The sequence below is a fragment of the Coptis chinensis genome, chromosome 7 (genome assembly GCF_015680905.1).
Source record: "Coptis chinensis isolate HL-2020 chromosome 7, ASM1568090v1, whole genome shotgun sequence".
In the NCBI taxonomy this organism is placed as follows: domain Eukaryota; kingdom Viridiplantae; phylum Streptophyta; class Magnoliopsida; order Ranunculales; family Ranunculaceae; genus Coptis; species Coptis chinensis.
This window is the reverse complement of record NC_141462.1, coordinates 71,430,046-71,457,951: the sequence shown is the minus strand read 5'-3', so window position 1 is coordinate 71,457,951 and position 27,906 is coordinate 71,430,046. Positions and strand designations below refer to the sequence as shown.

Genomic DNA, 27,906 nt, shown 5'->3' with positions numbered 1-27,906 from the left:
GTAGTATGAATGTTGCATTAACTGTTCTTAATTTTTTATGTGGCAGGGCTGATTGCGCACTCTACGTGTCTCTTCATGGAAACTTTGGTAGCCAAGGAACAAATGCCACATGCAGTAGGAAAGGAAGCTATGCATCGCAACCGGGCATCCAAAGCATACAAAATTTTGTCTGACAAACCATATTGTTGGGTGCCGAAACCTTAATGCAACATGAATGTTGCACTGTTAACTCATAATTATTTTGGTCTTGTTGTTAGCTAGCTAGCATCGTAGTTATTCGGGTCGTGGCCGAAGTGTCCTCTGTCTACACATTTTATGAAAAATTCCTTATTAGTGCTATCGGTTTGATACCTCATCAGTTTCATTAATTATATCTTTGAGAAGCTGGCTCAGGAATCTTCAAGGTTTGCAAGGTACAACAAGAAGTCCACCATCACTTCTCGGGAGATTCAGACTCTTCGCTCGTTTTTTGTTCTTCTTGGTGAATTGGCTAAGCATGCTGTTTCTGAAGGCACCAAGGCGGTTACCAAATTTACTAGTTCTTGAAGATGTTTGTTTAGGGTTTGTTTCAATGTTTCAATGTTTCTATCTTTAGTATTTAGTATTAGAATGTTTCAATGTTAGTGGTGTTGATGTAATATATAGTTGATTTGGAACCTATGAATCAGAGTTAGATCTTTTGTGAATGAAATTATTTTAGTGTTCTCTATTTTGGTTGATTTCTTCGTTCATTTTACCTAGTTCAGATCTGAGATAGTTTGATTACAATGCCAATCTGGTGTTATTGGCGTAAATTTCTGTAACCAGTTATAAATGATGATGGTTGTGGATCTTAAATTGGAATGATGGCAGTTAAGAAAATGTTAGCATAATTGTAAAGTTTGGTTACTTTTTTATGCCTAAATTTGTATCAATAGACGTTGAATACCTCATCATCCAGTTGCTTCCTAAATTCCAAGTTTCTACTAAATGGGTTTAGCTTTGTCTACATTATGAGTACATGATTCCAAAGACAAAAACACCAAGTTTAAAAGGAAGCATCAAACTATGTAGTTGTAGTACATAGCATGGCACCTATAAAATGGAGAAGTCTCCTTTAAAAGAGATGGGTTCAGTAAGTCTCACGCATTACGACTGCATGCAATATGAATGTTTCACTCTCAATTACAACTGCAACATGAATGTTGCACTCTCAATTACGACTACAACAGACTGCAACATGAATGTTGCACTATCAATTACAACTGCAACATGAATGTTGCACTCTCAATTACGACTGCAACAGACTGCAACATAAATGTTGCACTGTCAATTACGCCTGCAACATGAATGTTGCACTCTCAATTACGACTGCAACATGAATGTTGCACTGTCAATTACGCCTGCAACATGAATAATTTTATAGACTATAAATTTCATTATAACAAATGAAAAATAAAACAAACCGACTAGCGAATAATCTCAAATGAGTATCAACATTCCATAAAAGTATACAATGAATATAAATTTCTCATTAATAAATGTCGAAAGACCAAACTTAAAAATCTTAATTAAGACAACTAAAAACATATGGTTTGCCGAGAACATCAAAACTGATCATAGACTAACGAATCACACCGGTGCTTTCAATTCTTTTCTTCTTGGGTCTACCAGGACCAATCTTCGGACTACACGGATAAACCGCAGGAGAATCAGGCATGCGTCTTGGCATAGAACCATTCGGAACTGGCTTGATAGAATGTGAGTAGCATTGCCTGAACGCGATCACCGTATATCCTTCATCAATGTAGCCATAAAAGGAATCACCCTTACTACCAATACAGGCGATAGCATGTATGCAAGGGAAATTATCGATACGCCAATAGTTACAAGTACATGTTCTATTCATCAAATCAATTGAATGAATAACGTCGCTATGAACTAGAAACTGATTTTCATTGGATCTAACCCCCCTCAAAGTCCTTGCAGCTTCAACCTTGCTAGCTAGTACTATCTCCATTTTTGGACATAAAACAGAATTCCATTTCATAGACTCCTCCAATCTGTTCCAACTCATTTCCATCATCTTTTCCATGATTCCAAAAAGCATAGGAGTAATAGGCAGGAAGCGCTCCTTGGTGATCCATGCATTGAAACATTCAGTTAGTGTCGAGCACATCTCACCGTATCTAGCACCGCGAAAGTATGCATTTGCCCAATTTTCCAATCTAATATCTTCCAAAAACCTTTGCACAGGAAGACCGCCATATTTCTTCAACTTTTCAGCACAGGTAAAAAATTCATGATGAGAAGCTGCATAAGCACAATCAGAAAATAGCTTCACAACATATTTCCTCAACTTGTTATCTTTCCGTATAGCAGAACCAACATTGTTCTTCAAGTGCCAAAGACAATACGAGTGCAATGACCCCGGAAACACAATTGGAATATTTTTAACTAGTCCAACATGCCGATCACTCAAAAATGTCAAAATTCTATCACTTGAAATAACAAGTTTCAATTGTTCTAGGAACCAAAACCAATTTGCATCAGTTTCACTAACCACTATATCAATGGCCAACGGAAAAATCCCTTCAAAATAGAAAATAAAAATAAAAATGGTTAGTCTCATATGCATTAACAAACATTATTGCTAGCTAGTAAGCTTCTCAATAACAATATAATACTATTTCATGTTTATATAGATAACAAATAATCAATGCATTCTAAATGATATACTACGTTACCTTGATTTCCATTTTTGGCGGTTGCAGCTAACAAACATCCCTTATGCTTATTCTTCAAAAAAGTACCATCTAAGTACACTATAGGACGACAATGGTTAAAACCATAACTAGAAGCCTCAAAGCATATGAACATTCTTTCAAACTTTTACGTAGAGTCAATATCCAGAATAACGCGACTTCCAGGATTACTTTCTACAATTGCATTCTTCAACCATTTCAACTGGTGAAAACACAATCCATCTATACCATGAATCTCCTCCAAAGCCATCTTTTTAGCCGTGTACACATAGTAATATGTAATGTCAAGCCCGTAGTCAGTCTTCAACGTAGTCATCAAATCTTTTGGCTTTACCAAAGGCATACCGCGCACAATCTCTAAAATAAGATTTTCCACTAGCTTGCTCGACATCAAACAACTATTAATATCTTTGCAGACGAATCCACAAGAGTGCTCAGAATGCATAGTTTTTATCACAAAAAAGTCAAACTCAGAAACTGCATGTACACGCCACAAACAACCAATACTCTCCTTCTTAGCACAATAAACCATAACTCTCCCCGGATCATTCTTTGAAAATTGATATTTGTACCCAGTCTCAACATATTACTGCAATACTTTAAGACGGAAATCATTAGCATCAACAAATGTTTGACCAACATGTTTGAGATTAAAAGCCCATAATCTACTCCTCAATTCTTTAATAGGCACTATTTCACTACCAGTCCCACTACCAGAAGCACAAGAACTAACATAAGAATTAGAAGAATTATCACCAGATGTACTACTTTCACCTACTCCATAAGAACACAACATACTATCAAGTTTCAAAGAGACATCAATGTTAACTGTAGATAAGCCCTTTGCAAAGCTGTAGCACGCTAAAGATTGAAGCTCTGCATCATTTTCTATAACAAATGCCTTCCTATCGCGAGTGAAAGAAATATCAAAGCATGATTGATTTAACTCGGGCCAATTCATCGAAATCTCATTTTTGACATCGATAATTGAAGAAGACGGACCAATACGACTCACGAGAGTCAAATTTTTGTAGGATATAACTCCAAGAACAGTAAAATCCATCCTACAACACAAAATTGAAATGAAACTAAAAATTACAACAATTCCATTATCTCAAAAGAGTGCAGGTTATATTATTCAATGAAAAAAATGATCAAATACAGAGATGACGATAAGTTAAATTATCAGTAGTCAATTTCCATATTTTGCTTGCCCTAGATAACATAATAATAGAAGTGTAGGTGTAAATAAATGTACCTTAGTGGTAACAGTTCTAGAAAGTCCAGCAAAAGGAGAACAAGGAAGAAAAGAGAAAAGACGATCTCAATTTCAGTTTAAAATCACGATATGAGAAATCACCATTGCCAATTGAGGAAGAAAGAAATTAAGTAACAACTTTCATATAAAAGGGTATGTAAGGTATTTTGAAAAAACAATAAAGGTGCGGTTGGTTTTTTCTCACAAACTCACCGAAAACGAAACCTTTATTTCGCACTTTTACAAACCGGGTGGGCTTTAGACATAATTCAAAAAGTCAATGGGTTTTAGGCTAATAAAGACCGAAATCAGGGTTTTGAACCTAGTTTTATGTAAGATTTATTGGCCAAAGCTTATGTTTTGTTTATTTGTCCTTAATCTATTTTATTTTTTATTTTTTCATTTCTTACGCGTTATTTTTTTTTCCTCAAAGTTTGCAAAGGAAAAGTAGTGGTAATTACTATTTTTAATAACTTAGTAGTTCAATAATTAGTAAATTATTAGTATATAGAAGACGCTCTATGGACGCTTCCAAAATGGGAGCTTCTCAAGTTAGACGCTTTTACGCTTTCGCTCCCGCTCTACGATCTGGTGACTAAGTGTGAGGCGATCTGGTTTGTTAGGGATAGCCAAGTTTTTTCACTCTAATTTTTACTTCTTTTAGTTAATATTAAAGATAAGATTGAATCGGTGGAGGGAAAACTTGCCTCCAAAAATGTTTGACCTCGGTTGACCGAGGGTTTTTCTCTTTTTCTTTGCGATATATCTCTCCTCCATGATGGCTAATCTACCTTTTAGTATTGGTGGGGGTCGAAATCAACTAAATTATGGAAGTAATAATAGAGCTTCTTCATCGGCAACGGGGGAGAAGGATAACAACGCTTCGACAGAGACACTAAACCAAGGTGTTACCACTAATGAGGTGCAAGGTAAGAAATCTTATGTTGCTGCTGCCAGACCAAAATATGGTCGTAATGTGGACTTAGCTGTGCTACCAATTCTAGGACAGCAAGGTGAGTTTCCACAATTGCATTAATAGATGATGAGCTGGAAAAAGGTTTGGAATTTTGTATGTTTGCTTTGGTGGGTCGTTTAGATCTTAAAAAGATGAACTTAGAAGAAGTTCGAAGAATAGCATCTGCTTTATGGAAGCCAAAAGGTGATTGGTTGATAACACCCTTAGGAAGAGGGTATATTATGGCACGGTTTGATTTGGAAGAAGATTATCAACTAATCTGGGACCAAGGAACGTGGATTTTTGATAAACAGGTGCTCAGATTAAGTAAATGGTCACCCAATTTCTCAACGGAGAAACAAACCCAATCACATGCTGTTGTATGGGTTAGGTTTCCAGGACTTAGTTTGGAATACTGGGAGGTTAAGAACTTGCTTGCCATAGGCAGAGCACTGGGAAGACCTCTACATGTTGATGAAACAACATCAAAACTAACTCTGGGGTTCTATGCGAGTGTTCGAGTCGATGTGGATCTATCAAAGAAGATACCATATAAGATATGGGTAGAGTCAAAGAAATTTGGTGTGGCTTTCTGGCAAGAAGTGCTGCCTGGCGAGATTCCTGACTTTTGCAATCACTGTAAAGGGGTAGGACACCTTGTCGGAAGTTGTAGACTTCTGAAAATTGATTTGGCTCAGTCTAAGACAACCAGTGACGGGAATGCCGCCAAAGGAAAAGGGATTATGGTGGAACAAGCGGCTATGATGGATGGGTTATCCAAGAGTCGAGAAGGCGCTTGAAGAGAAAGAATAAGGATAAAACAACTGCCATAGCTTACACAACACTCGGTGGTGTTGAAATAGTGATGTTGGAGGTCAAGATACGAGTTAGTTAACGAGGTGTCGAGGTGAGTAATCCAAAGACAGGTTACAACCGATCAACATGCGGGTGGTCTTTGAGACTATGGTGGAAGCCGGGGGCATGAGCTAGTCAACGTTGTGTCGGAGGCTAGTATCCCAATTTGTTCGCGACTTCACCGTGGAAGTTGTAGGGGAGCGGAAGCTCATGATGTGTTGAAGAATACCGTCACGTAAGTCATAAACAAAGCGATGATGGAGCCGAGAAACAAGGTGAGTCCGCACGCTACTTGTAGATTTCTCTCAATACTCGAAAGGCAAGTTGCGATTGATCGGTGGTGGCACAGATTAGTCCCAATTCACGAGTTCACCAAAAAATCCTGAATTGCCAATAAGAAATAACTTTTCTGTACTAGATAATGAAGAGGATGCAGGGATTGAGTCTCAAAAAGAGGGTGATCTTTGGATGTGTTAATGAAAACCGGGCAAAGTTAGGCGATAAACGGCCGGTAGTTTTTAATACAAAGAGGTGTGACTACGAAACTAAGCAGAAGAATAAGAACAAAGAGAAGAGAGGGGGAACAAACTCTACAGTTGTAACCCTACAAGCACAAAAAGCGACCCAGTCTATTTCTAAATGAGGACATTATTTTGGAATGTGAGGGGGGTTAAGAAAGACGTACATAGCAGTAAAGAGAATAAATGATTTGGTTTTAGGTCATAATCCAGAGATTCTTTGTTTGGCTGAGCCTAAGATCAAACCCACAGTTAGTAATATTAAAAGACTTGGCTTGAATATGTATAAAGATTATGTCATACATAATGGTTCTCAAGATATTTTGGGAAATCTATGGGTGATGAACAGAAGGGATGTGGTGATTAGACACATTTTCAATTCCAATCAGTATATTATTGTTGAGTGGAATGGAGCTATAATTACTTTTGTACATGCAAAATGTCCTCTTGTTCAAAGGAGAGAGCTTTGGAGGGATCTGGAAAGAATTAAAAGCACGGCACCATGGCTAGTGGTTGGGGATTTTAATGTGGTTATGGCAAATAAGGATAAAAAGGGAGGTAGGCCGCCTTTAAGAGTAGCAGTTAATGAGTTCCATGGGATGATCAATAATTGTGAATTGATGGAGAGTCCTTTTGTGGGGCTTGAGACAACATGGTGCAATAATCAGAAAAGAGCTAAAAAGAACTTATTGCAAGCTGGACAAATGTTTCTTTAATAATGTTTGGTGTTTGAAGTTCACAAATGGAGTTATAAAGTGGGTTTTAGGATAGGATCAGACCATACTCCCCTCATTGGGCATTGCATTCATGATCCTAAGCCTAAGAATACACCCTTCCGTTTTGTAGAGAAAAAGGTGTTTTTTTTTTCTTTTTCACGTGTAAGGCGCGCCCCACCCTCAGTATTGCCTTAACAAGGACGCGCCCCGCGCTCATGCCTTTGGTACCCTTCAGTACTTTATGCGCGATCCGCGCTCAACTTTGCCTGGTCGAGGGCGCGCCCCACGCTCCACTGTTTTCAGCACGAAGTTCATTATTTCGGAAGTTTTTTGAAACAGTATAAATATAGGTTTTTTCTGTAGAAACCTAACCTAACCAAAATCAAGAAAGAGAGAGATTGTAAGAGAGCAATCCTTAGTAAGTTGAGTGTTCATTCTATGTGAGTGAATTGAGAGATCTTGTAATATGTTACTCTAGACATCAAAGAAAGCTTGGAACTCACAGTGTGGACGTAGGCAAATTGCTGAACCATGATATATCTTTGTCTTGTGGTTTGTTCTTCCTTTACATTAATTGTTTTACTTTAGATACTTGTTTATTTGATATTGAGAAGTGTTGGGATTACTTTGGAGGGTGTTGAAGTCTTTTTCAGTGAGAAAGATCGATCTTTGATAAGAGCCCAAAACTGTAGTTTTAACCCTGTAACAGTCATACTTTTAGACCAATTATGTGAGTAATAATTAAGAGTTAATACTGATTACGTGTTTTTATGCGTTTCAGGCTTCAAAGTCAATTATGTGCAGAAATGTGCCACTTTGATGAGATAAAGGAGCAATGTTGGTTACTAAGGAGTTCTGTGATTAAAGGCCAAGATTCAAGAAGACAAAGCCTTTCTAAAGCTCGTTCAAAGCTGAAAAGTCAAAGTCAACGCTAGCAGAAATAGCACACAAAGTCAGCAGAACTTCCGAAGGCCGTATCTTTGAACTCAGACCTCGGAATTGGGTCTACCTTATGTCAAAACGACCGGCTCGGAAAGAGATTTCCAATGGTCCAAGTCTTGGCCCAATCAGAGGAGCAAAAGTGGACGAAAAGTCTGTCAAAGTCAACTGTAGCTGAAGAGGCCTTTTTGGACTGAAAGTATTGGGTTTTGGGCCTGATTCTCTGGCCCAAAACATGGCTCCAAGCCCATGCACGATTTTTGGATCTGAACATATAAAAACAAAAGCTTAGCTCTTTGTTAATGGTAGCTAGTTAGACCTAAAACTATAGATAATTCTAGATCTAGTTTTCATTAAATAAAATTAAGTTTAGTTCATTTCAATTCTTGTTTTAGATTAATCTTTAGAATCATTGTTCTTCATTAGTTTGATAAATAAAATAGCTAATTTGTCAATTTCGATTTTTGTCATTTCAATTTATAGATCTAATTTTAATTCTTGTTGAGTATCATTTCTGAGTTGTTAAATTAGATTGAAGTATTGTAGTTAAATTAGCCAAGTTAGAATTTTTATATGATGTCTAGTTTTAATTCAATGGGAAATGATAGTTGTATGAATCAAGGCTAAACCTCCATTAGAGGGGTTGAAGAAGCCTTGATGAAGCTTGATCTTTGTTAAATTTAGAAATCGTCGTGATAGTTATTCCACTCTAGAAACGATTAATTCACCGTGAGAATTGGTTTAATCGCTCATATGCTAGTTATGAATTGGTAGAAATGCCATGTATAATTAGGGATTAGAATTACTATTTTGATATGCGAAGCATTCAATTTGGATCACGACGAGTCTTTGTTAGTAGGATTAAGTTGAGTTAAGGTGGATTCAATTCCTTTTAATTCTTTATCTAGATTCAAACCCTTAGCATTCTATCGTTTCTTTATTCGTAACTTGTTAATTGAATTCACCTCGTAGTATAGAATTCCCCTCGTAAATCTCTCACTAAACTTAAGACCGATTAATTATACTAGAAAACATTCCATGCTAAAGAACTAGGAGTGGAACGAATTTGTTATTCCACTCTATTTCGATAGAATTGAGAGTAGAAAACTTGATAAATTAAGCTCGTAATATGTTTTAGTTTACTTACGTTTTGAGTTTTATCGTTCATTTCATAGGTAAACTTTTATCATTTTTATGTTTATCAAATGGCGCTGCTGCCATCTTAGTTACCTTTAGCATTGTTTTCATAGTATAATTAGTCATTTTTAAGTCCCATTAAACCCACCCACCCTTGTTTGATTCATACTGTGGTTGTCCGTTTAAGCATTGAAAAGTTCTCATGAAAAAATTACACCGAAGCGACCGCTTCCAAACGCTGGAACCTTGAGCGACCAGCCCTCAAACACTTGTAACTTGAAGTTACACGAGCGCACTTCGCTTCAAAGTGGCGCGACTGCGCCCTGAATTTTTTGCCGAATTTCCACAGGTTTGTTTCGAACTTCGATTTTTTAAGTTTTTCAGTGTTCTAACTTGTTATATACACTGAACACGCATAAACAAGACGTTATTCATAAGCGAAGCAAGGACGCAATCAGGTATTCCTTTCTTCCATATCTCGCATCTCCAGTTAGAGGTTTATACTAATATATCAAGATTGTTTGGAGTGTTGTCGTGTTTAGACTTAGACTTGCATGAGATTAAGGTCTGGTCGGAGAAAAACACCAAACGTAATTAACCGTCAATGTCAACAAACAAGTCTATCGAGTATACCAATCACTACACCTCTAGCTACTATCCTACCCACCACACCTGACATAATGGCTGAAGAAAGAGAGACTCCTCTCTCCGACTTTTACAAATCCTTGAGCGATAGCCCTAAATCTTCCATCGTTCTAGCAGACCCAGTGGGGGATTTTCGAATCCCCCCAAACATATTTAATTTGTTACCCGTTTTTCATGGTTTAGACCATGAAAAACCTTATCAACACATGCGTAGGATTGAACAAGTCCTTAGAACATTCCATCATCCTACGGTTGGTGAGGAACAAATTAAACTGAGGGTATTTCCATTCACCTTAGCCGATAAGGCAAATTGCTTGGTTAACTCGCCCAAAGCCTAAACTCGTGGACTCGTGGGCTAAACTTGTTCAAATTGTTTATGGAACATTTTACCCACCCTTAAAGACGGATGAGATGCTTTCCAAGATTCAGTTTTTCGGTAATCCTCATGAATCATTTTCTCGAGGCTTGGAATCGTTTCACCGATCGCTTATAGAGTGTCCACACCATAACCCAGCAAAAGACACGTTAGTTCGTGCCTTTTTTCAAAAGGACTTCTACATCACCATAAAGAAGTCCTTGACATAATGAATGGGGTAGTTTCCTAAGTAAAGGAGCCTCGGAGGCTTACAAATTTTTAGAAGATCAAACTAAGCTAATAATAATCAGGGGGGTGATGATATCCCCGCTCTGCTAGTTCTTCTTCAACAATTAAGGCCACGGTATGTTTGAGATGAAACCCGATCCAGAACTTAAAATTTTAATCGAATCTCTAACTAAAAAGGTAGAGGCTATTTCTGTTCAACAAAAGCCTATCCCCGTCATGAATGTCAACTCCAACCCATGTAATTTCTGTTTGAGTCCCGAAAGCACCCCGACTCTATTGTCCTCTCTATGAACAACAACAATTAGAGCAAGATAATGTTTGCTCCATTAATAGCTATCCTATTCCTAATGCCCCATGGAGACAACATCCCAACTTTAGTTGGCGAAACAATCAACAAGTTACACCTCCAGGGTTTAATAACCAAAATGTTAGGCAAGCAAACAACTATAACCAAGCTCCATCTAGACAAGGACAAGGTCGGGGAATTATAATAATTATAACAACCAAAGCGCAAACCACCATAAGGTCAAACACAAGGTCGGGGGTAATTATAATAGTTATAATACCAATAGAGGTATTGTTCCGGTTAACAATAATAACTATCACACCCCGCCCATAAATAATCAACGTGAGATAGTTCCAGTCGCACCACCTGTGACTACTACACCTACACAATCGGATCGTTTCGACACCTTTATACAGGTTACCCAACAACTTTTCCAAACAATGACTTAATCAAACCAACAGATCTAACAATCCATAAATCAGGGCATACAACAGTTAGCCCAAGAGAAAGCCCAACGAAAAGGCGTGTTTCCAGGACAAGCGATACCGAACCCTAAAATAGCAAATACAGCCTTTGAGGTAAACGGTAATACTAGTACAGAAACTACAATTGTAGGTGACCTAAATACCATCACCACTCTCCGTTCTGGAAGAGTGGTTGATAACAAAGTAACTATGCCTATAGTTACCCCATCAGTACTCCCTACATCGGATATCGAACTAGATACCAAAATAGAAACTGAAGAGCCTACCACTGTAGAGGTACCAGTTAAACCACAAACTAAGAAACAGAAAGCCAAGGTTACACATCAAGTCGAGCCATACGCTAAATATAGAGCGAAACCACCGTTCCCTCAGAAATTAGCCATGCTAACCAGGGATACAAACTTTGAGGAGATTAGGAACGTTTTCAAAAATCTAATGATAAACCTTCATTTTCTCAAAGCTATTAAAAAGCTACCTAACCACGCTAAGTTTCTTAAAGAGTTGTGCACTACTAGGCGTAAGACCAACATATCTAAAGACGCCTTTCTAACTGAACAGTTCCCAACTTTATCCAAAAATAATGGAATAGTTAAGTACAAGGACCCCCGGGTCGCCCCCCATCAGAAAATGCACCTTAGGAGAATCCCACACGACGACCGCTTTATTAGACTTAGGGGCGAGTGTTAACTTACTCCCGTTTTATTTGTATAAATAAATAGGTCTACAAGAAATGCAACCTACAAAAATGACGTTGCAGTTAGCAGACAGGTCTATAAAGTATCCTAAGGGTGTAGTGGAAAACGTGCTTGTTAAGGTTTAGGATTTCTACTATCTTGCAGATTTTGTTATCCTCGATACAGAAGTCGCTAACGACTCTGTACCAATCATCTTAGGCAGCCCCTTCTTGGCAACTGCCAATGCGCTTATAAATTGCCGCGATTGTAAGATGTCCTTATCTTTTGGCCATCTTTCTGTTGAGGTAAATTTTTTTAAAATGATGAAATAGTTACCAGAATCGTCTATAGATGGGGAGGTTAGCATGATTGAGAGCTTAGCTTAAGATTATTTTAACAACACGTTTCCCGAAAACCAGATGTATAAATTCCTTTCTTTTGGAACTTCAGATTTTGTAAATGACTCCTATTTAGAGGAAGTCAACACCATCCTTGAGTCCACACCAATTGTAGACCTTTCGGTTGCTCCATATACTGAGTATGAAGACTTGCTACCTAAGCAAGTATTCATTATGCAAAATGGGGACCCTGATGAAACATCTATTGACATTCCTTCCACCCTAGTGCTTAAACCTCTTCCCCCGGAGTTAAAATATATTCAACTTGATCCGGATGATAGTCATCCGGTAATTATATCTTCTCAATTAACTAAGGATGAAGAGACACGTTTAATCAGGGTGATTAGGGAACATCGATCTACGATTGGTTGGTCCCTAGCTGACATTAAGGGAATTGACCCTAATGTTTGCACTCATCGCATCTATTTGGAGGATAACGCGAAAACTTCTCGCGAACCTCAGCGTCGTTTGAACCCTGCCATGAAGGAGGTGGTTAGGGAAGAAGTCTTACGATTACTCGATGCGAGTATCATATACCCAATCTCTGATAGCGAATGGGTAAGCCCCATTCATGTAGTTCCTAAGAAATCGGGAGTTACCATGGTACGTATCGAAAAAAGGGTGACTATGTTGTCACACAAGGTCCTATGAAATGGAGAATCAGATTGATTACTGACGCGTTTAAATGCTATGACACAAAAGGATCACTTTCCTTTACCTTTTATAGATCGGATGCTCGAACGCCTAGCTGGTCATGCTTTTTATTGTTTTCCGGATGGCTACTCGTGCTATTTTCAGATTATTATTGATATTGATGACCAAGAAAAGACTACCTTCACATGTCCCTTTGGACGTATGCCTATAAACGAATGCCTTTTGGCCTTTGTAATGCTCTTGGTACCTTCCAAATGTGTATGCTTCATATATTTAGTGACATGGTAGAGCTTTATGGAAGTTTTATGGATGATTTTTCTATCTATGGAGACTCCTTCACAGACTGCTTGTCTAACTTGTCTAAGGTTTTGACACGGTGTGAAGAAAAGAGCCTCGTTTTAAACTGGGAAAAGTGTCATTTCATGGTGAAAAAGGGCATAGTACTAGGTCACATTGTATCTAGTAATGGCATCGAAGTAGATAAGGCCAAACTAGATAAGATAGCAACTCTACCTAAACCACGGACTGTCCGTGATATTAGAGCCTTTCTAGGCCATGCAGGTTTTTATAGGTGTTTTATTAAAGATTTCTCGAAAATAGCTAGGCCTTTAACTAATCTGCTTTTGAAAGATGCAATCTTTGATTTTAATTTTAACTGTAAACAGGCTTTTGAAACTTTAAAAGCTGCCCTAACCTCTTCACCAATTATACAGCCTCCCGATTGGTCTAAACCTTTCGAACTCATGTGTGATGCTAGTGATTATGCAGTTGGTGCTGTCTTGGGACAGAAACTAGATAATAAGTCCACTATTATTTATTATGCTAGTAAAACCTTAAACGATGCTCAACGGAATTATTCAACTACTGAAAAAGAATTCTTAGCTGTCATTTATGCTTTAGATAAGTTTCGTCCTTATTTGGTTGGTTCTAAAACTTTAGTTTACACGGACCATTCCCTTAAGTACCTTCTTGCAAAGAAAGATGATAAGCAGAGATTAATACGATGGATTCTTCTCCTGCAAGAGTTCACATTAGAAATAAATGACAAAAGAGGGGTCGAAAACGTAGTTGCTGACCACTTATCTAGACTTACAAACGACGATAATAGTGATTCTGAGTCCATACCGGACTCTTTTCCTGATTAGCATCTATATGCTATTTTTTCAGCACCATGGTATGCTGACATTATAAATTATTTAGCGGCTGATGTTATGCCTTATAATTGGTCAAGAAATGAACGTAAGAAGTTCTTGGACAGAGTTAAGTTATACTACTGGGATGAGCCCTACCTTTTTAAGTATTGTGTGGATCAGATTATTCATCGTTGCATTCCCCAGTGAGAATATAATGAAGTTCTATCGTTCTGCCATGACAAAGAGTGTGGTGGCCATTTTAGTGGAATAAAAACAGCCGCTAAAGTTCTTCAATGTGGATTTTATTGGCCTACCCTTTTTAAGGATGCCCAAGTGCATTACAAGACGTGTATTTGTTGCCAACAACTTGGGCGAATCACGAAGCGTAATATGATGCCATTAAATCCAATCTTGATAGTAGAAATTTTTGACGTTTGGGGTATTGATTTCATGGGTCCCTTCCCTGTTTCCCACGGTTATATTTATATTCTAGTTGCCATGGACTACGTGTCTAAATGGATAGAGGCTATGGCTTGCCGTAGCAATGACCATAAGACAGTGGTATTTTTTATTAAGGAGTATATTTTCTGTCGTTTTGGCATTCCTAAAGCCATCATTAGTGATGGTGGAACACATTTTTGCAATAGAGTTGTTGCATCCCTAGTGAAAAAGTATGGAGTTACACACAAAGTAGCAACTCCTTATCATCCACAAACTAGCGGACAAGTAGAAGTTTCTAATAGGAAAATCAAAAAGATTTTAGAAACAACTATAAATCCTGATAGAAAAGACTGGTCGAAGCGTCTATCGGATGCCTTATGGGTGTATAGGACGGCTTTCAAAACTCCTATAGGTATGTCTCCCTTTAGACTTGTATTTGGGAAACCATGTCATTTGCCCGTTGAATTAGAGCACCGTGCTCTGTGGGCTATATAAAGCCTTAACTTCAATATTGATGAGGCGGGTGTCAAACGCAAGTTGCAATTGAATGAGCTTGAAGAAATCCGTAGCGATTCTTACGATCTTGCGAAGGATTATAAAGCTAACATGGAACGTATTCATGATAAGCAAATCTTGCGCAAAGAGTTTGTGGTTGGTCAAAAGGTTTTGCTTTATAACTCCTGTCTACATATTTTCCCAGGGAAACAAAAAACCCGTTGGTCTGGTCCTTTTCTGGTTATTGAATTCACCCCTTACGGGGCAATCACCTTGGTAAATCCCAAGGACAACAGTACCTTTCAAGTTAATGGTCAACGGTTAAAATATTTTCACGAACTTCTATCCCCTGATATTGAGGAAGTCCTTTTACAGGACCCTGTCTATGAGGATTGACCTTTGTCATTTGGTGTACTTCCTTTCACTTCCATATAGTGGTAAGTGCACCATTCAGGTAATCGGGCCTTCCCTATGGAGTGTGTGGCTGTAAGTACCGGATCCTAAGTCCACGTTTCACATAATTCACGTTTTCCATTTTTGCATGTTTTCTCAGTTTTTGAGTCATGTTCCTCTATGGGGTGAATTATGTATTTATTATTTTTCATTTTTCTTATAATAAACTAATAAAAAAATAAAAAAATAAAAATAAAAATAAAAATAAAAATTCTAAAATCATAGAAATAGCAATCCAACTAGTCTTAGGAATCTGACTTTAAACGACCCACGTTTAAAACAAATTTTGTGTTTAAAAATTTGTTTGGGGGTGGGCAGTCGGTCTTTCCATCCGGATTGCTCGAACTTTCCATTTGTGTTGCTTAGGCCCATTAGTTGTAGTTCATTTGGGTTGACGTTATCTAAAACTTAGATTTCCTTCGTTCGCATAACTTACGTCACACACGCACTTTGAGGCATTTTTCCACCTTCTTATACGTCACCCATGGTTGGAATTGAGTGTTTTATGGATCATTGGATTGGAAATTCTCTACTGATCATTTCGATAACTCATTCACCAAAATCGGATCAGTAATGAAGCGGCAAATTGAATTTGAAATTGCGCGAAATATTGGAAAAGTTCGGAATTCGAATTGGGCTTGGGCCCAAACCGCACGCACGTCTGTGCGTCTCCTTCCTTCCCAAAAACGCACAGTTGTTTCCTTTTCCAATCCCGCCGGTTACCAAAGTTTAAAACAAACCTTAAACACCAAAATAAAAAAAAAAAAAAAAAAAAAAAAAAAAAAAAAAAAAAAAAAAAAAAAAAAAAAAAAAAAAAACCTAACTACACCCACGCCAAGCATTTAAATCAAACTGAAATCTTCTCCAAACCATTACCACCACCAACCCCAACAATTTTAAAACTCCGAAAACAGCCACCAATTCAAGCTTTAACCTGCCACCGTACCCACCATCGCCACCACCGTTGTTTTTAGTCGTTTTTCATCAAACTCGCCTCCGCCACCTTTCTACAAAACCATTGCTTGTTTCAAAAACTTCAATGGTGCTACGACGAAGAATTTTGCCGGAGCACGCGTTTGCTGCCGACCGCTTCGGGCCATTTTACGACGCAGAGATGATTAAAAGGGATTGGAACGGACTGTGGTACTCGACTGAGGAGTTCTATCACTATGATTTGGTAGAACAGTTTTATAAGAAGCGAGAATTGGAGGGGGATAGGATTTTCATTAAGGTAGCAGAACGAGGAGGGAAGTAACGAGACAGGTTGTTGGGAAAATGCGTTAGGAATTACACCTGAAAGCAACCTAGAAACGACCATTCAGGAATCCCAGTATACTGGAGTTCCTGCTTTGATGAAAGATACTGTTGTGGAGGGTGAATACAACCCGAGATCTCATTCGTCCCGCCGATTAAGTCGAGAACCAACCAACCGACCGTAGCTCGGTGGATTGGTAGGAACGCGCCCTGAAAGACAAAGTCAGCGATATCGGTCTGCAATGTCTGCACGTTCTCTGGATTTTGCAAACGAATAAGTATAATTTCTGCATCCTCGATTTAATTTTTAATGTGATTAGAGGAGTGGGAAAGAGCATGGCGCCTCTTCCCGTATTGATCACTAAGATCATGCTCTTATTTAGAGTTGTCGCAAAATCTGCTCCCATTAAGATCAAATTGCATTCTAATGCAAGTATTTATACGGATTGCATCCAAGAGACTTGGCCGTTGCCTGAAGGAAATGTAGTTGAGTTGGCGGATGAAATGGAAGATATGACATGTCTGGATGAAAATGCATTAGATAGTTGTAATTCTAATTTAGAACGCGTGCAAGTGTTGCGAGACCGGGCTTGCATTGGTTTTATGGTATTTGTGAAGATATCCGAGATAGACATATTGTAGTTCGAAATAAACAAACGAACCTTCGACGAGAGTTGAAATGCTCGAAAGGGGTCGGGGAAGATATCTTGTCTAACATGGAGACTATCCACCAAATCACCAAAGCCAAGCCCAAGATGCGACTCGGGATCGAGATGGAAGCACGGCTTGTTCGAATAGAGATGCTACGACGTATACCACCCGTGGAGGATTCTTTTTCACCGAAGTCCGAGAGGCATGAGCGCCGGCGCCGGGGACGATGGCTCAAGCCATTCTTCATCCCGGACCAATCTCCATCTCGGGTCCATCTTCATCACATGGCTAGGTGTTCACCATCGGTTTGTGTTCGGCCGTTATTTCATTGTTTTATTGTTTTATTAGTTGGATTTTAATTCAGTTGTTAAATTTAAATATTAATGTGTTTGTTTTATGTTGTTTGGATTTAAGTTTTAGTTTTAATATAATTGGTTATTTTCAAATTGTGCGTGTTTTTTATTAATTAATCCCACCTTCCTAATTGTTTGGGGTGGTAATATTTATACCGAGCATAATTCGTTATATGATCATCTTCTGTAAGGTTGTCTTGGAGTAAAGGTTGAGAATTTGGCCGATATCGGCATATCTATGATTATGTGTGGTGGTAGCATGAAACCTAGGAGAGTTTAGAAGTTACTATTCTAAATCCAGTATAAAAGATACCAGGGTTGTTATAAAATCAAAAATATGGTTTGTTTCCGTTTTCGGGTTTGGAAATTTTCTATTTCCGGAAATTGCCTTAAACAATTTGGCAACTTGCCGATTCGTTTTGGAAGCTCATAACCTATTTAAACTTCCTTCATTCTACACTCACAACCCACACTACACCCCACCATTATCTCTCACCTTTCACTCCAAGCTTTTTCTTCTTTTTCCTTGTAAACTTCTGTTTCAGCACTTAGGAGCGCACTCGCTACTCTGACATCTTGTCGAAATTTTACTTTCGAGTGCACTCGCTTCAAACACTGTAAATCCAAAATCACCAGAGCGCGCTTTCGCTTGCTTAAGTTGAAAGCAACTTCGCTTCCAAACAAACAATCAAAATCCAAAACACCCGAAAGCACTTCGCTACCAAAGTGGAGCGACTCACGCCCTCCTCCGTAAACACAAAAATTTCCAATTTTCTGAGGGTTGTTCCAGGATTTTGGGAGTTGTTCAAAAGAGTAGTTGAGATGACATCTCCTATAGTCATACCTGAACAGTCTTTCGAAGATGTGTTGGGAACCGATACCTATGGAGCATCGTTCCGCGAGCGGATCGTGTAGTTAGGATGGTGCCATCTATTGGTAAGTGATGACGATTCATATTCAGCACAGCTTACTGCTTATTTCTACGACCATGTTAGTTTCTATTGTAATCAGGATGGAGAACAAGAATTCTCCGTCGTAGTCGATGACGCGACATTAGAATTCAATAAATATGTGGTAGCTTTAGTTTCGGGATTACCAATACCTGATCCTGTTCACACATGGGGATATATGACCGATAATGCATACCTTTATGATTATACATATTTGCATGAGTATTATGGGGGAGGGGTATTTCGAGTAATGGAGCAGGGGCGATATAGCATTGCCCTTGGTAGCCTGTCCCTAAACGTAGGCACCTCCATGTTATTCATCCTGATGAATATTTTGGGGGAATGGCAGTTCACTTCTGCAAACAGTACTGCTGGTGACATTTTCCTCGCTTTAGCTGAGGGATGTTGCCGATATGACATTCCCCGAGTTTTAGTCTCTAGTCTTAAAAGAGCCCAAAGCATGAGGCGCAAGTATCTTCTTATGCCTGTTTTGATAAGCCGCATCATGCGTAGTTTTTTACCTATATTCTGTGCCCAATTCACAGATTGGAAAAGGGTTGAAGTCATGAGACCCACCAATTGGGTGGTTCGCTCATTGCGAATTATGACTTGGCCGGGATGGCAGGTGCAGCCTCATTTGGTCGCCTCGTACATCCCATCAGACATAATAACACTTAACAGGTTAACATTAGTAGATGATAAATGGCGGCAAGCTTAGCAAGTTATAATGGCCTGGCAGGATGCGAAGGAGGAGGATGCTTGAGTGGGAGATAAGGTAAGTTTTTAGTTTTGTTATTGTCTGCTTATGTCCCAAGCAATTTAATTCTGTTAACCCCATAATGGATGGAACTCTTATAGAGTTGCGTCAGTTTTTTTTTTTATTTTCCTATATTAGTATGTTCTAACTTTGTTTTGCAGATGTTCCAGAAATTCACGCGTTTCCATGGTATTTTTCTACCCTCTTTATTTAAATGCTTTGAGGACAAAGCATGCTTCTTGTTTGGGGGCATAGAAACACGTGCAATTAAGGCATCTGTTAGGATATAGATATGTATAATATGCATTTGTTTTCAAGTTAAAAATTTCAAAAATATAAATAAATAAGTTTATGCTATACACTTAGGAATGTTGGTATTGTTTTCTTTCTCAATGCTCTTAACAATCTAGAAGTCTCACGTAGCTTTTGCATCAGAATAATTGTTAGAAACTTAGTTTAATATGTAGGTAATAATCTTTACATCTATCTATAAATATATTACATGAGTATTTATGATTGTTAGCAGTAAGTTTCTTAAATCTAGGCTAGAGTACTTATTCTACAAATCCTGTGAGAATATAGCCTAAAGCCTTATATGAGCGAAACATTTGAGAAATGACACAAGGGAGAAGTAAAATCCGGATAGAGAAATCACACCTCCACTTGCTTGATCACTATGCCATATCCTAAGCGAGAATTTAGGCCCTCTTTGGATCGATATAGCCAGGAATTCAAACCTATGAATTATTTTCCGCTAGTCGCCCCTCTGAGCCTTTCTTTAGCCTTCCATAAACCACAATTCCTTTACCCTATTACAAAAACAAAACAAAATAAAAAATTCAACTTACCCAATCTAGAATAAGTCTGAGAATAGAATGAGTGAAGAAAAAAAAGAAGAGAAAAACCTGTGTAAACAAAAATTAGTTAGTTGCTTCAGGAAAAGAAAAGAACTTTCCATCCAAGGAAAAGAAAAAGAAAAAGAAAAATAAATAAAAACTCCAAAAATAGAATAAAAGGGAGTCAAAAGCCAAAGAAAAGAAAAAGAAAAATATGGCTAAGGATGAAAACAAAGTATAGAAGCAAAAGAAAATAACAAGGTTTTCTCTAAGTTACATAATGTGAAGACTCTATTATCTCGGACTTGTCCTTTTGAATATCCATTTCCTTCCTTCTTAAACCATCTCCTAATCCCCAACACACCTAATAAAGACCTCTAGCTCAATTAGGAATAGGTTAGTGTGATAGTAAGTGGCGATGTGTTTGATCGACTCGCTTTCCTTTTTTTGTCATTGAGATTGTAAGGTAAAGTGTGCCCACTACACTGAAAGCAAAATGAAACTCGACTTGAGCAAAAAATCGAGTGGTTTTTGTCTTGACATTTATGTGAGGACCTACTTAAGGACGCTATTTCGAGTTTTCAGAAACGAACCTGCTAGGCATTTCATAGTATTACTCATACTATATATTTGTATCATAGATGATTGATTATTATGCATATATTAGTTTAGGTTTTTGACTTGGTTATTCTTATTCATTTACTAGTGAGATGTATAGATAGTTGAGACATGAATGAGGAAACAATAGTTTATTTCTTAGTCGTTGTAGTATAGATGAAGTTTGTGAGTACCTTCACTGGAAAACTCTCACGAGGCTATAACTCATCCACTAGGGAATTCCTAGTGGTTTAAGGCCTTGTTGCATATGGTCAATGCAATCGCGACTCAAATAAACGAGAGTAGATAGAACTCCATTTTTGTCACTTATTCTAATTTCTCATCTTTGCTTGAAGACAAGCAAAATGCTGTTTGGGGTGGTTTGATAAGAGCCCAAAACTGTAGTTTTAACCCCTCGTAATGATCATACTTTTAGACCAATTATGTGAGTAATAATTAAGAGTTAATACTGATTACGTGTTTTTATGCGTTTCAGGCTTCAAAGTCAATTATGTGCAGAAATGTGCCACTTTGATGAGATAAAGGAGCAATGGTTGGTTGCTAAGGAGTTCTGTGATTAAAGGCCAAGATTCAAGAAGACAAAGCCTTTCTAAAGCCCGGTCAAAGCTGAAAAGTCAAAGTCAACGCGGGCAGAAACAGCACACAAAGTCAGCAGAACTTCCAAAGGCCGTATCTTTGGACTCAGACCTCGGAATTGGGTCTACCTTATGTCAAAACGACCGGCTCGGAAAGAGATTTCCAATGGTTTAAGCTTTGGCTCAATCAGAGGAGCAGAAGTGGAAGAAAAGTCTCTCAAAGTCAACTGTAGCTGAAGAGGCCTTTTTGGACTGAAAGTATTGGGTTTTGGGCCTGATTCTCTGGCCCAAAACATGGCTCCAAGCCCATGCACGACTTTTGGATCTAAACATATAAAAACAAAAGCTTAGCTCTTTGTTAATGGTAGCTAGTTAGACCTAAAACTATAGATAATTCTAGATCTAGTTTTCATTAAATAAAATTAAGTTTAGTTCATTTCAATTCTTGTTTTAGATTAACCTTTAGAATCATTGTTCTTCATTAGTTTGATAAATAAAATAGCTAGTTTGTCAATTTCGATTTTTGTGATTTCAATTTATAGATCTAATTTTAATTCTTGTTGAGTATCATTTCTGAGTTGTTAAATTAGATTGAAGTATTGTAGTTAAATTAGCCATGTTAGAATTTTTATATGATGTCTAGTTTTAATTCAATGGGAAATGATAGTTGTATGAATCAAGGCTAAACCTCCATTAGAGGGGTTGAAGAAGCCTTGATGAAGCTTGATCTTTGTTAAACTTAGAAATCGTCGTGATAGTTATTCCACTCTAGAAACGATTAATTCACCATGAGAATGGGTTTAATCGCTCACATGATTGTTATGAATTGGTAGAAATGTCATGTATAATTAGGGATTAGAATTACTATTTTGATATGCGAAGCATTCAATTTGGATCACGACAAGTCTTTGTTAGTAGGATTAAGTCGAGTTAAGGTGGATTCAATTCCCTTTAATTCTTTATCTAGATTCAAACCCTTAGCATTCTATCATTTCGTTATTCGTAACTTGTTAATTGAATTCACCTCGTAGTATAGAATTCCCCTCGTAAATCTCTCACTAGACTTAAGACCAATTAATTAGACTAGAAAACATTCCATGCTAAAGAACTAGGAGTGGAACGAATTTGTTACTCCACTCTATTTCGATAGAATTGAGAGTAGAAAACTTGATAAATTAAGCTCGTAATAAGTTTTAGTTTACTTACGTTTTGAGTTTTATCGTTCATTTCGTAGGTAAACTTTTATCATTTTTATGTTTATCAATCTTTGTGTAGGATTGATCTATTTGTTGTGGGTAACGTTGTTTCCGTATTATACTATTCACAACAATTGGTATCGGAGCATAGGTTTACAACCTAGGATTTTGAGTTTTGGTGAATAACCATAGTGCTCGAAATTTGTGTAGACAAGGTGTTCGATTAAATTCCGAAGTGAAATTGTTTTTTGGGTTATTATGTGTAACTTGAAAGATGGCTCCCAAGATGTCAAATGCTAAATTTGAAGTAAAAAAGTTTAATGGGAAGAATAATTTTGGGATTTGGAGGATCCAAGTTAGGGACATCCTCATCCAACAAGGTTTGCATAAGGCTTTAAAGGGGATTAACTCAAAGGCTGCAAGTATAAGTAATGATGATTGGGAAGAGTTCGATCTTCAGGCTTGTTCATCAATCCGGTTGTGTCTTGCTAATGAGGTAATGTATAGTGTGATGGGAGAAAATACCGCTGTCGGCATTTGGATCAAACTAGAGTCTATGTATATGACCAAGAGCATGACGAACAAGATTTACCTTAAGAAGCGTCTTTATCGGTACATGATAGTTGATGGTTCAACGATGCAAGAGAACGTTAGTGAGTTCCGTCAACGTCTAGCTGATTATTTTAATGTTGGCATGAAGATGGATGGCGGCATGTTTAATATTCTCCTTGCCAGAAAGCTATGAGCATCTAATGACTACATTTATGAACAGAGAAGACGTTGATCTTAACGAAGTTCAAAGTGCACTTCTTTCTTATGAGTTGATGAAGAAGGCACATGTAGATAATAACATTGATGCAGGTCAAGGGCTAGTGGCAAGAGGAAGGTCGCATGAAAAGGCTTCTACAAGCAATGAGAAGTCTAGGTCCAAGTCAAAGAAGCCTTTGACACATGTGAAGTGCTACAACTGCGATGAAAAGGGACATTATGCAAGTAATTGTCCTCACCCGAAGAAATAGAACAAGAGAGATGGTAAGAAGGAAGGTAAGGCAAAAATTGAGGCAAGTTATGCTTCAAGCTCTGAAGGGGACGAGTTAAGTCTCTGTGTGTCCACACAAGACTATATGGCCGAAAGGTGGATTCTTGATTCCGGATGTTTCTACCATATGTGCCAGAATAGAAAGTGGTTTACTTTTTATGAGAGTATTAATGGTGGTTCCATTTTGATGGGTAATGACGTTGCTTGTAAGATGGTAGGAATTGAAACTATACGGGTCAAGATACATGATGGTATAGTGAGGACTTTAACTGATGTGAGGCATGTTCCTGAGCTAAATAAAAACCTTATTTCTCTTGGTACCTTAGATTCCAAAGGCCACAAGTTTGTAGGCAAAGGTGGAGTCCTAAAGATTGTCAGTGGCTCTTTAACTGTTATGAAGGGTCAAAGACATGGAACCTTGTATACTTTGATGGGTAGTACGGTGATAGGAGATGTAGTAGTGGTTGCATGTAGTGATAATTTTGAGTGCACTAAGATGTGGCATATGCGACTAGGGCATATGAGTGAAAAGGGTTTATCTGAGTTGTGCAAGCGAGGGTTCTTGAAGGACTTAAAAAAGCCAAGTATGGGGTTCTGTGAGCATTGCGTCTATGGGAAGCAGTGCAGAGTCAAGTTCAAGTCAAGCAAGCACACGACAACAAGCATCCTTGACTATGTGCATACGGATGTTTAGGGACCCTCTAGAGTGGCTTCAAAGGGAGGTAACCGCTATTATGTCTCATTCATTGATGATCATACACGCTATGTGTGGGTGTATATGATGAAAACGAAAGATGAAGTGTTTGAGACATTTAAGAAGTGGAAGGCAAGGGTTGAGAATCACACAGATAGGAAGGTAAAGACACTACGGTTTGACAATGGTACTGAGTATACCTATGGGCCTTTCCAAAAGTTTTGTGCGCAATAGGGAATTGCTAGACACTGGACAGTCAGGGGCACGCCCAGCAGAATGGTATGGCAGAAAGGATGAATAGAACCTTGCTTGAAAGAGCGAGATGTTTGTTGTCTAATGCCAGTCTAGGCAAAGAATATTGGGCAGATGCAGTGTCCATGGCGTGTTACTTGTATAATAGGTCACTAGTTCCAGCTATAGATTGCAAGACACCTTATGAGGTGTGGTCAGGTAACCCAGCTGATTATAGTATTTTGCAAGTGTTTGGATCGACTGGTTACTACCATATGAGGGAGAGCAAGCTAGATCCTAGAGCTAAGAAAACCATATTCTTAGGTTTTGCAAATGGGGTAAAGGGATGCATATTGTGGTGTCTAGAAGACGACAAGTTCCTGGTCAGCAGAGATGTTACCTTTGATGAGACTTCCATGTTATCTTTCAGTAAGCCGGAAAGAGCTGGGAAGAATGGTGAGTCTATAGAAGTTCAAGCTATTGAGCTTGAGTTGTCTGATGCAACAGATGACTGGTTGGTTCATGATGAGGTACCAAATCATGAAACCACACAACAACAAGAAGAAGAGCAAAAGCATCCGCAACTTGTAGTGGCTGACCCTAGGCCAAAGAGAAAAGTTAAAGAAGTGCACAAGTATGGGCACAAGAAGCTAGTGAAACACTATGGTCAAGTGGATTTAGTGGCATATGTACTGAATATCGAAGATGATGAGCTAGATAGTTTCAAGGAAGCTGTTAGAGATGCTCATTACAGAGATTGGTTGGTTTCTATGCAAGAAGAGATGGAGTCTCTTGATAAAAATCACACATAGGACCTAGTTTTATTGCCAAAGGGCAAAAGGACTATCGGTAGTAAATGGGTGTTCAAAAAGAAAGAGGTCATTCCTTAGTCTGATAGTACTGGGTACAAGACGAGTGGTAGCAAAGGGTTTCTCACAGAAGGAAAGAGTCGACTACAATGAGGTATTTTCCCCGGTGGTCAAACATACTTCCATTCATGTGTTATTGAGTTTAGTTGCTCACTTCGACTTGGAGTTAGAGCAACTTGATGTGAAAACTGCTTTCTTGCATGGGGACTTGGAGGAAAAGATCTATATGAGACAACCTGAAGGGTTTGTTGTTGCTGAGAAAGAAGATCATGTATATAAATTGAATCGGTCACTGTATGGGTTAAAGCAATCGCCCATGCAATGGTACAAGCGCTTTGACACATTCATGATGCAACATGAGTACACCCGAAGTAAGTATGACTGTTGTGTTTACTTTCGTAGACTTCGTGGTAATGACTTCATCTATTTCCTACTTTATGTGGATGACATGCTTATTGCTTCCAAAAGCATGGTCGAGATAGACAAGTTGAAATCTCAACTTAGCTCTGAGTTTGAGATGAAAGACTTAGGTGGAGCCAAGAAGATACTGGTGATAGGGTTATATACTAAAAGCATTACTTTTGTATTAACTCTAATTTTTTATATTTTGAATGAGAATCATATGGGCAAATGTTATGCATATTATATATGTTATTAGTTATATGCATGTGTCTAATACTTTATGTTGTAGATGATATGGTGTGAACACACAGAAGATCATATAATCAGTACCTTATAAAGTATAAGTAATCGTTCACAACCTAGATAGATTTGGACAAACCATTAGTACGATTGTAGTATAATCTGGTATTAGTCTATCTTGACTATAGGATTATACTAGTACACTTTGTGTGTATTGAATAGGACCAAGTGAGGTTGTTTCTCTTTATACTGACTATATAAGAGGACAAACGCCTCTGTTATTATGGATGCTTATTCTCCTAATTCGGATATAATAACGGGCACTTACATGCATTGTACATTACTTTAAATTATCAATGAGTGAGATTTATTTGTGAATCAACAAACTCGATGGATTGGGTAATGACATTGTATGTAAGGTGTGTTGTTGATTATAGAAGGAATTCGTGTCCCGCAAGAAGTCGAGTTGATGATGTCCCCTTGAGGAGCTCAAAAAGATTGTCATGTAAACCCTGCAGGTGGATTTATTCTTACATGACAATGAGGTTGAGTGGTACTACTCAAGGACATAAGAAGTTAATTAATGTAGTTGTCAGTAACTTGACTTAATCAATAGACATTCGATATCTTAAACACGGGGAGATCAACAAGCATATAATATGGAGCCCATAAACGCTGACATGTAATTTGGGATTAGGGTGGTAGTGCAACAATGACCTTTAGTGGAATAAGCCATTTGTTGACGGACTTGGGCCGTGTGTTCTGGGCAAACGTGGGAAGCCCAAGCCCTCGTCAGGAGGCCCAACCCTAATTTCTCCTCATGGTCCCTGTTGTAGCCTATAAATAGAATACTCTCTCTTTGGCCGAAATTCACTATTCACTGGATTAGAAAAAGAGGCAAGGAAAGATAGATCCAAAATTGGATCTAGCTTTGTGAGAAAGAAGGGGATTGGTAGATCGTTGCCCACACAACGTCCAATCTGTTCTAAAGGAATACAACAGAAGATCAAGGGGTTGATTTTGGATTTGATAAAGCTTTGATTCTCAGAGATTACATTTTAGCCGATTCTAAAAGGTATGTTCTCTAATCCAAAATCGTGAGAACCCATTAATTCCGCTGCGCGTGGTTCTCGCGGTTTGTAGAATATTCGTTCTGAGAATAATGGTTCCTACAACTGGGCATGGAGATTTCCAGAGATAGGAAGAAGCGACGGATAGTTGTATCTCAGAAAAAATACCTTCAGAAAGTAATTTCTCGATTTGGTATGGAGACTGCAAAGTCAGTTTCTACTCCTTTGGCTGGGCATTTTAGGCTTTCAGCTAAGTTCTCTCCTAGTTCGGTGGAGGAACAAAAGCATATGGCTAATGTTCTTTACACAAGTGTCGTGGGCAATTTGATGTATGTTATGGTGTGCACACGCCCATACATTTCACAGACAGTTAGTGTTGTAAGCAAGTATATGGCAAATCTTAGGAAGCAGCATTGGGAGGCAGTAAAATGGGTACTAAGGTACTTGAAAGGTACCTTGGATGTGGGATTAGCTTATGGTGGAGGCACTTGTTATGTCAGTGGGTTTGGGGATTCTGATTATACTGGTGATCTAGATAGACAACGATCGACTACTGGTTATGTGACTGCTGGACACAACACAAGGGTTTTATGGAACTGGTGAAAAATAATTGGAATCAGGAGTTGCGAGGTAAACCATTGTTTGTAGTGGCTGATAAACTAAAGAGATTGAAACAAGAGTTGAAAAAATGGAATTGTGAAGTGTTCGGTCATACGGATACTAACATTAAGAAAGCGCAGCAGGAATTGTTTCAGCTGCAACTACAAGCAGAGGCAGATCC

The 27,906-nt window shown here is 38.3% G+C and overlaps 2 protein-coding genes across 2 annotated transcripts; one reads left to right on the top strand and one right to left on the bottom strand.

The window, feature by feature from the left end:
* Window positions 1-1,517: 1,517 nt before the first annotated feature.
* Window positions 1,518-3,285, bottom strand: LOC147488699 (protein FAR1-RELATED SEQUENCE 5-like). The gene is made up of 2 exons (XM_086573281.1): window positions 2,727-3,285; window positions 1,518-2,571 (listed from the first exon to the last, which is right to left on the bottom strand). Exons 1-2 carry the CDS (start codon window positions 2,857-2,859, stop codon window positions 1,604-1,606), a joined length of 1,101 nt encoding a protein of 366 aa, XP_086429407.1. The 5' UTR covers window positions 2,860-3,285; the 3' UTR covers window positions 1,518-1,603.
* A 1,495-nt stretch (window positions 3,286-4,780) lies between these two features.
* LOC147488698 (uncharacterized) lies at window positions 4,781-5,757 on the top strand. The gene is made up of 2 exons (XM_086574461.1): window positions 4,781-5,015; window positions 5,099-5,757. The coding sequence occupies exons 1-2, from the start codon at window positions 4,781-4,783 to the stop codon at window positions 5,755-5,757; spliced, it is 894 nt and encodes a 297-aa protein (XP_086430587.1).
* Window positions 5,758-27,906: the final 22,149 nt, after the last annotated feature.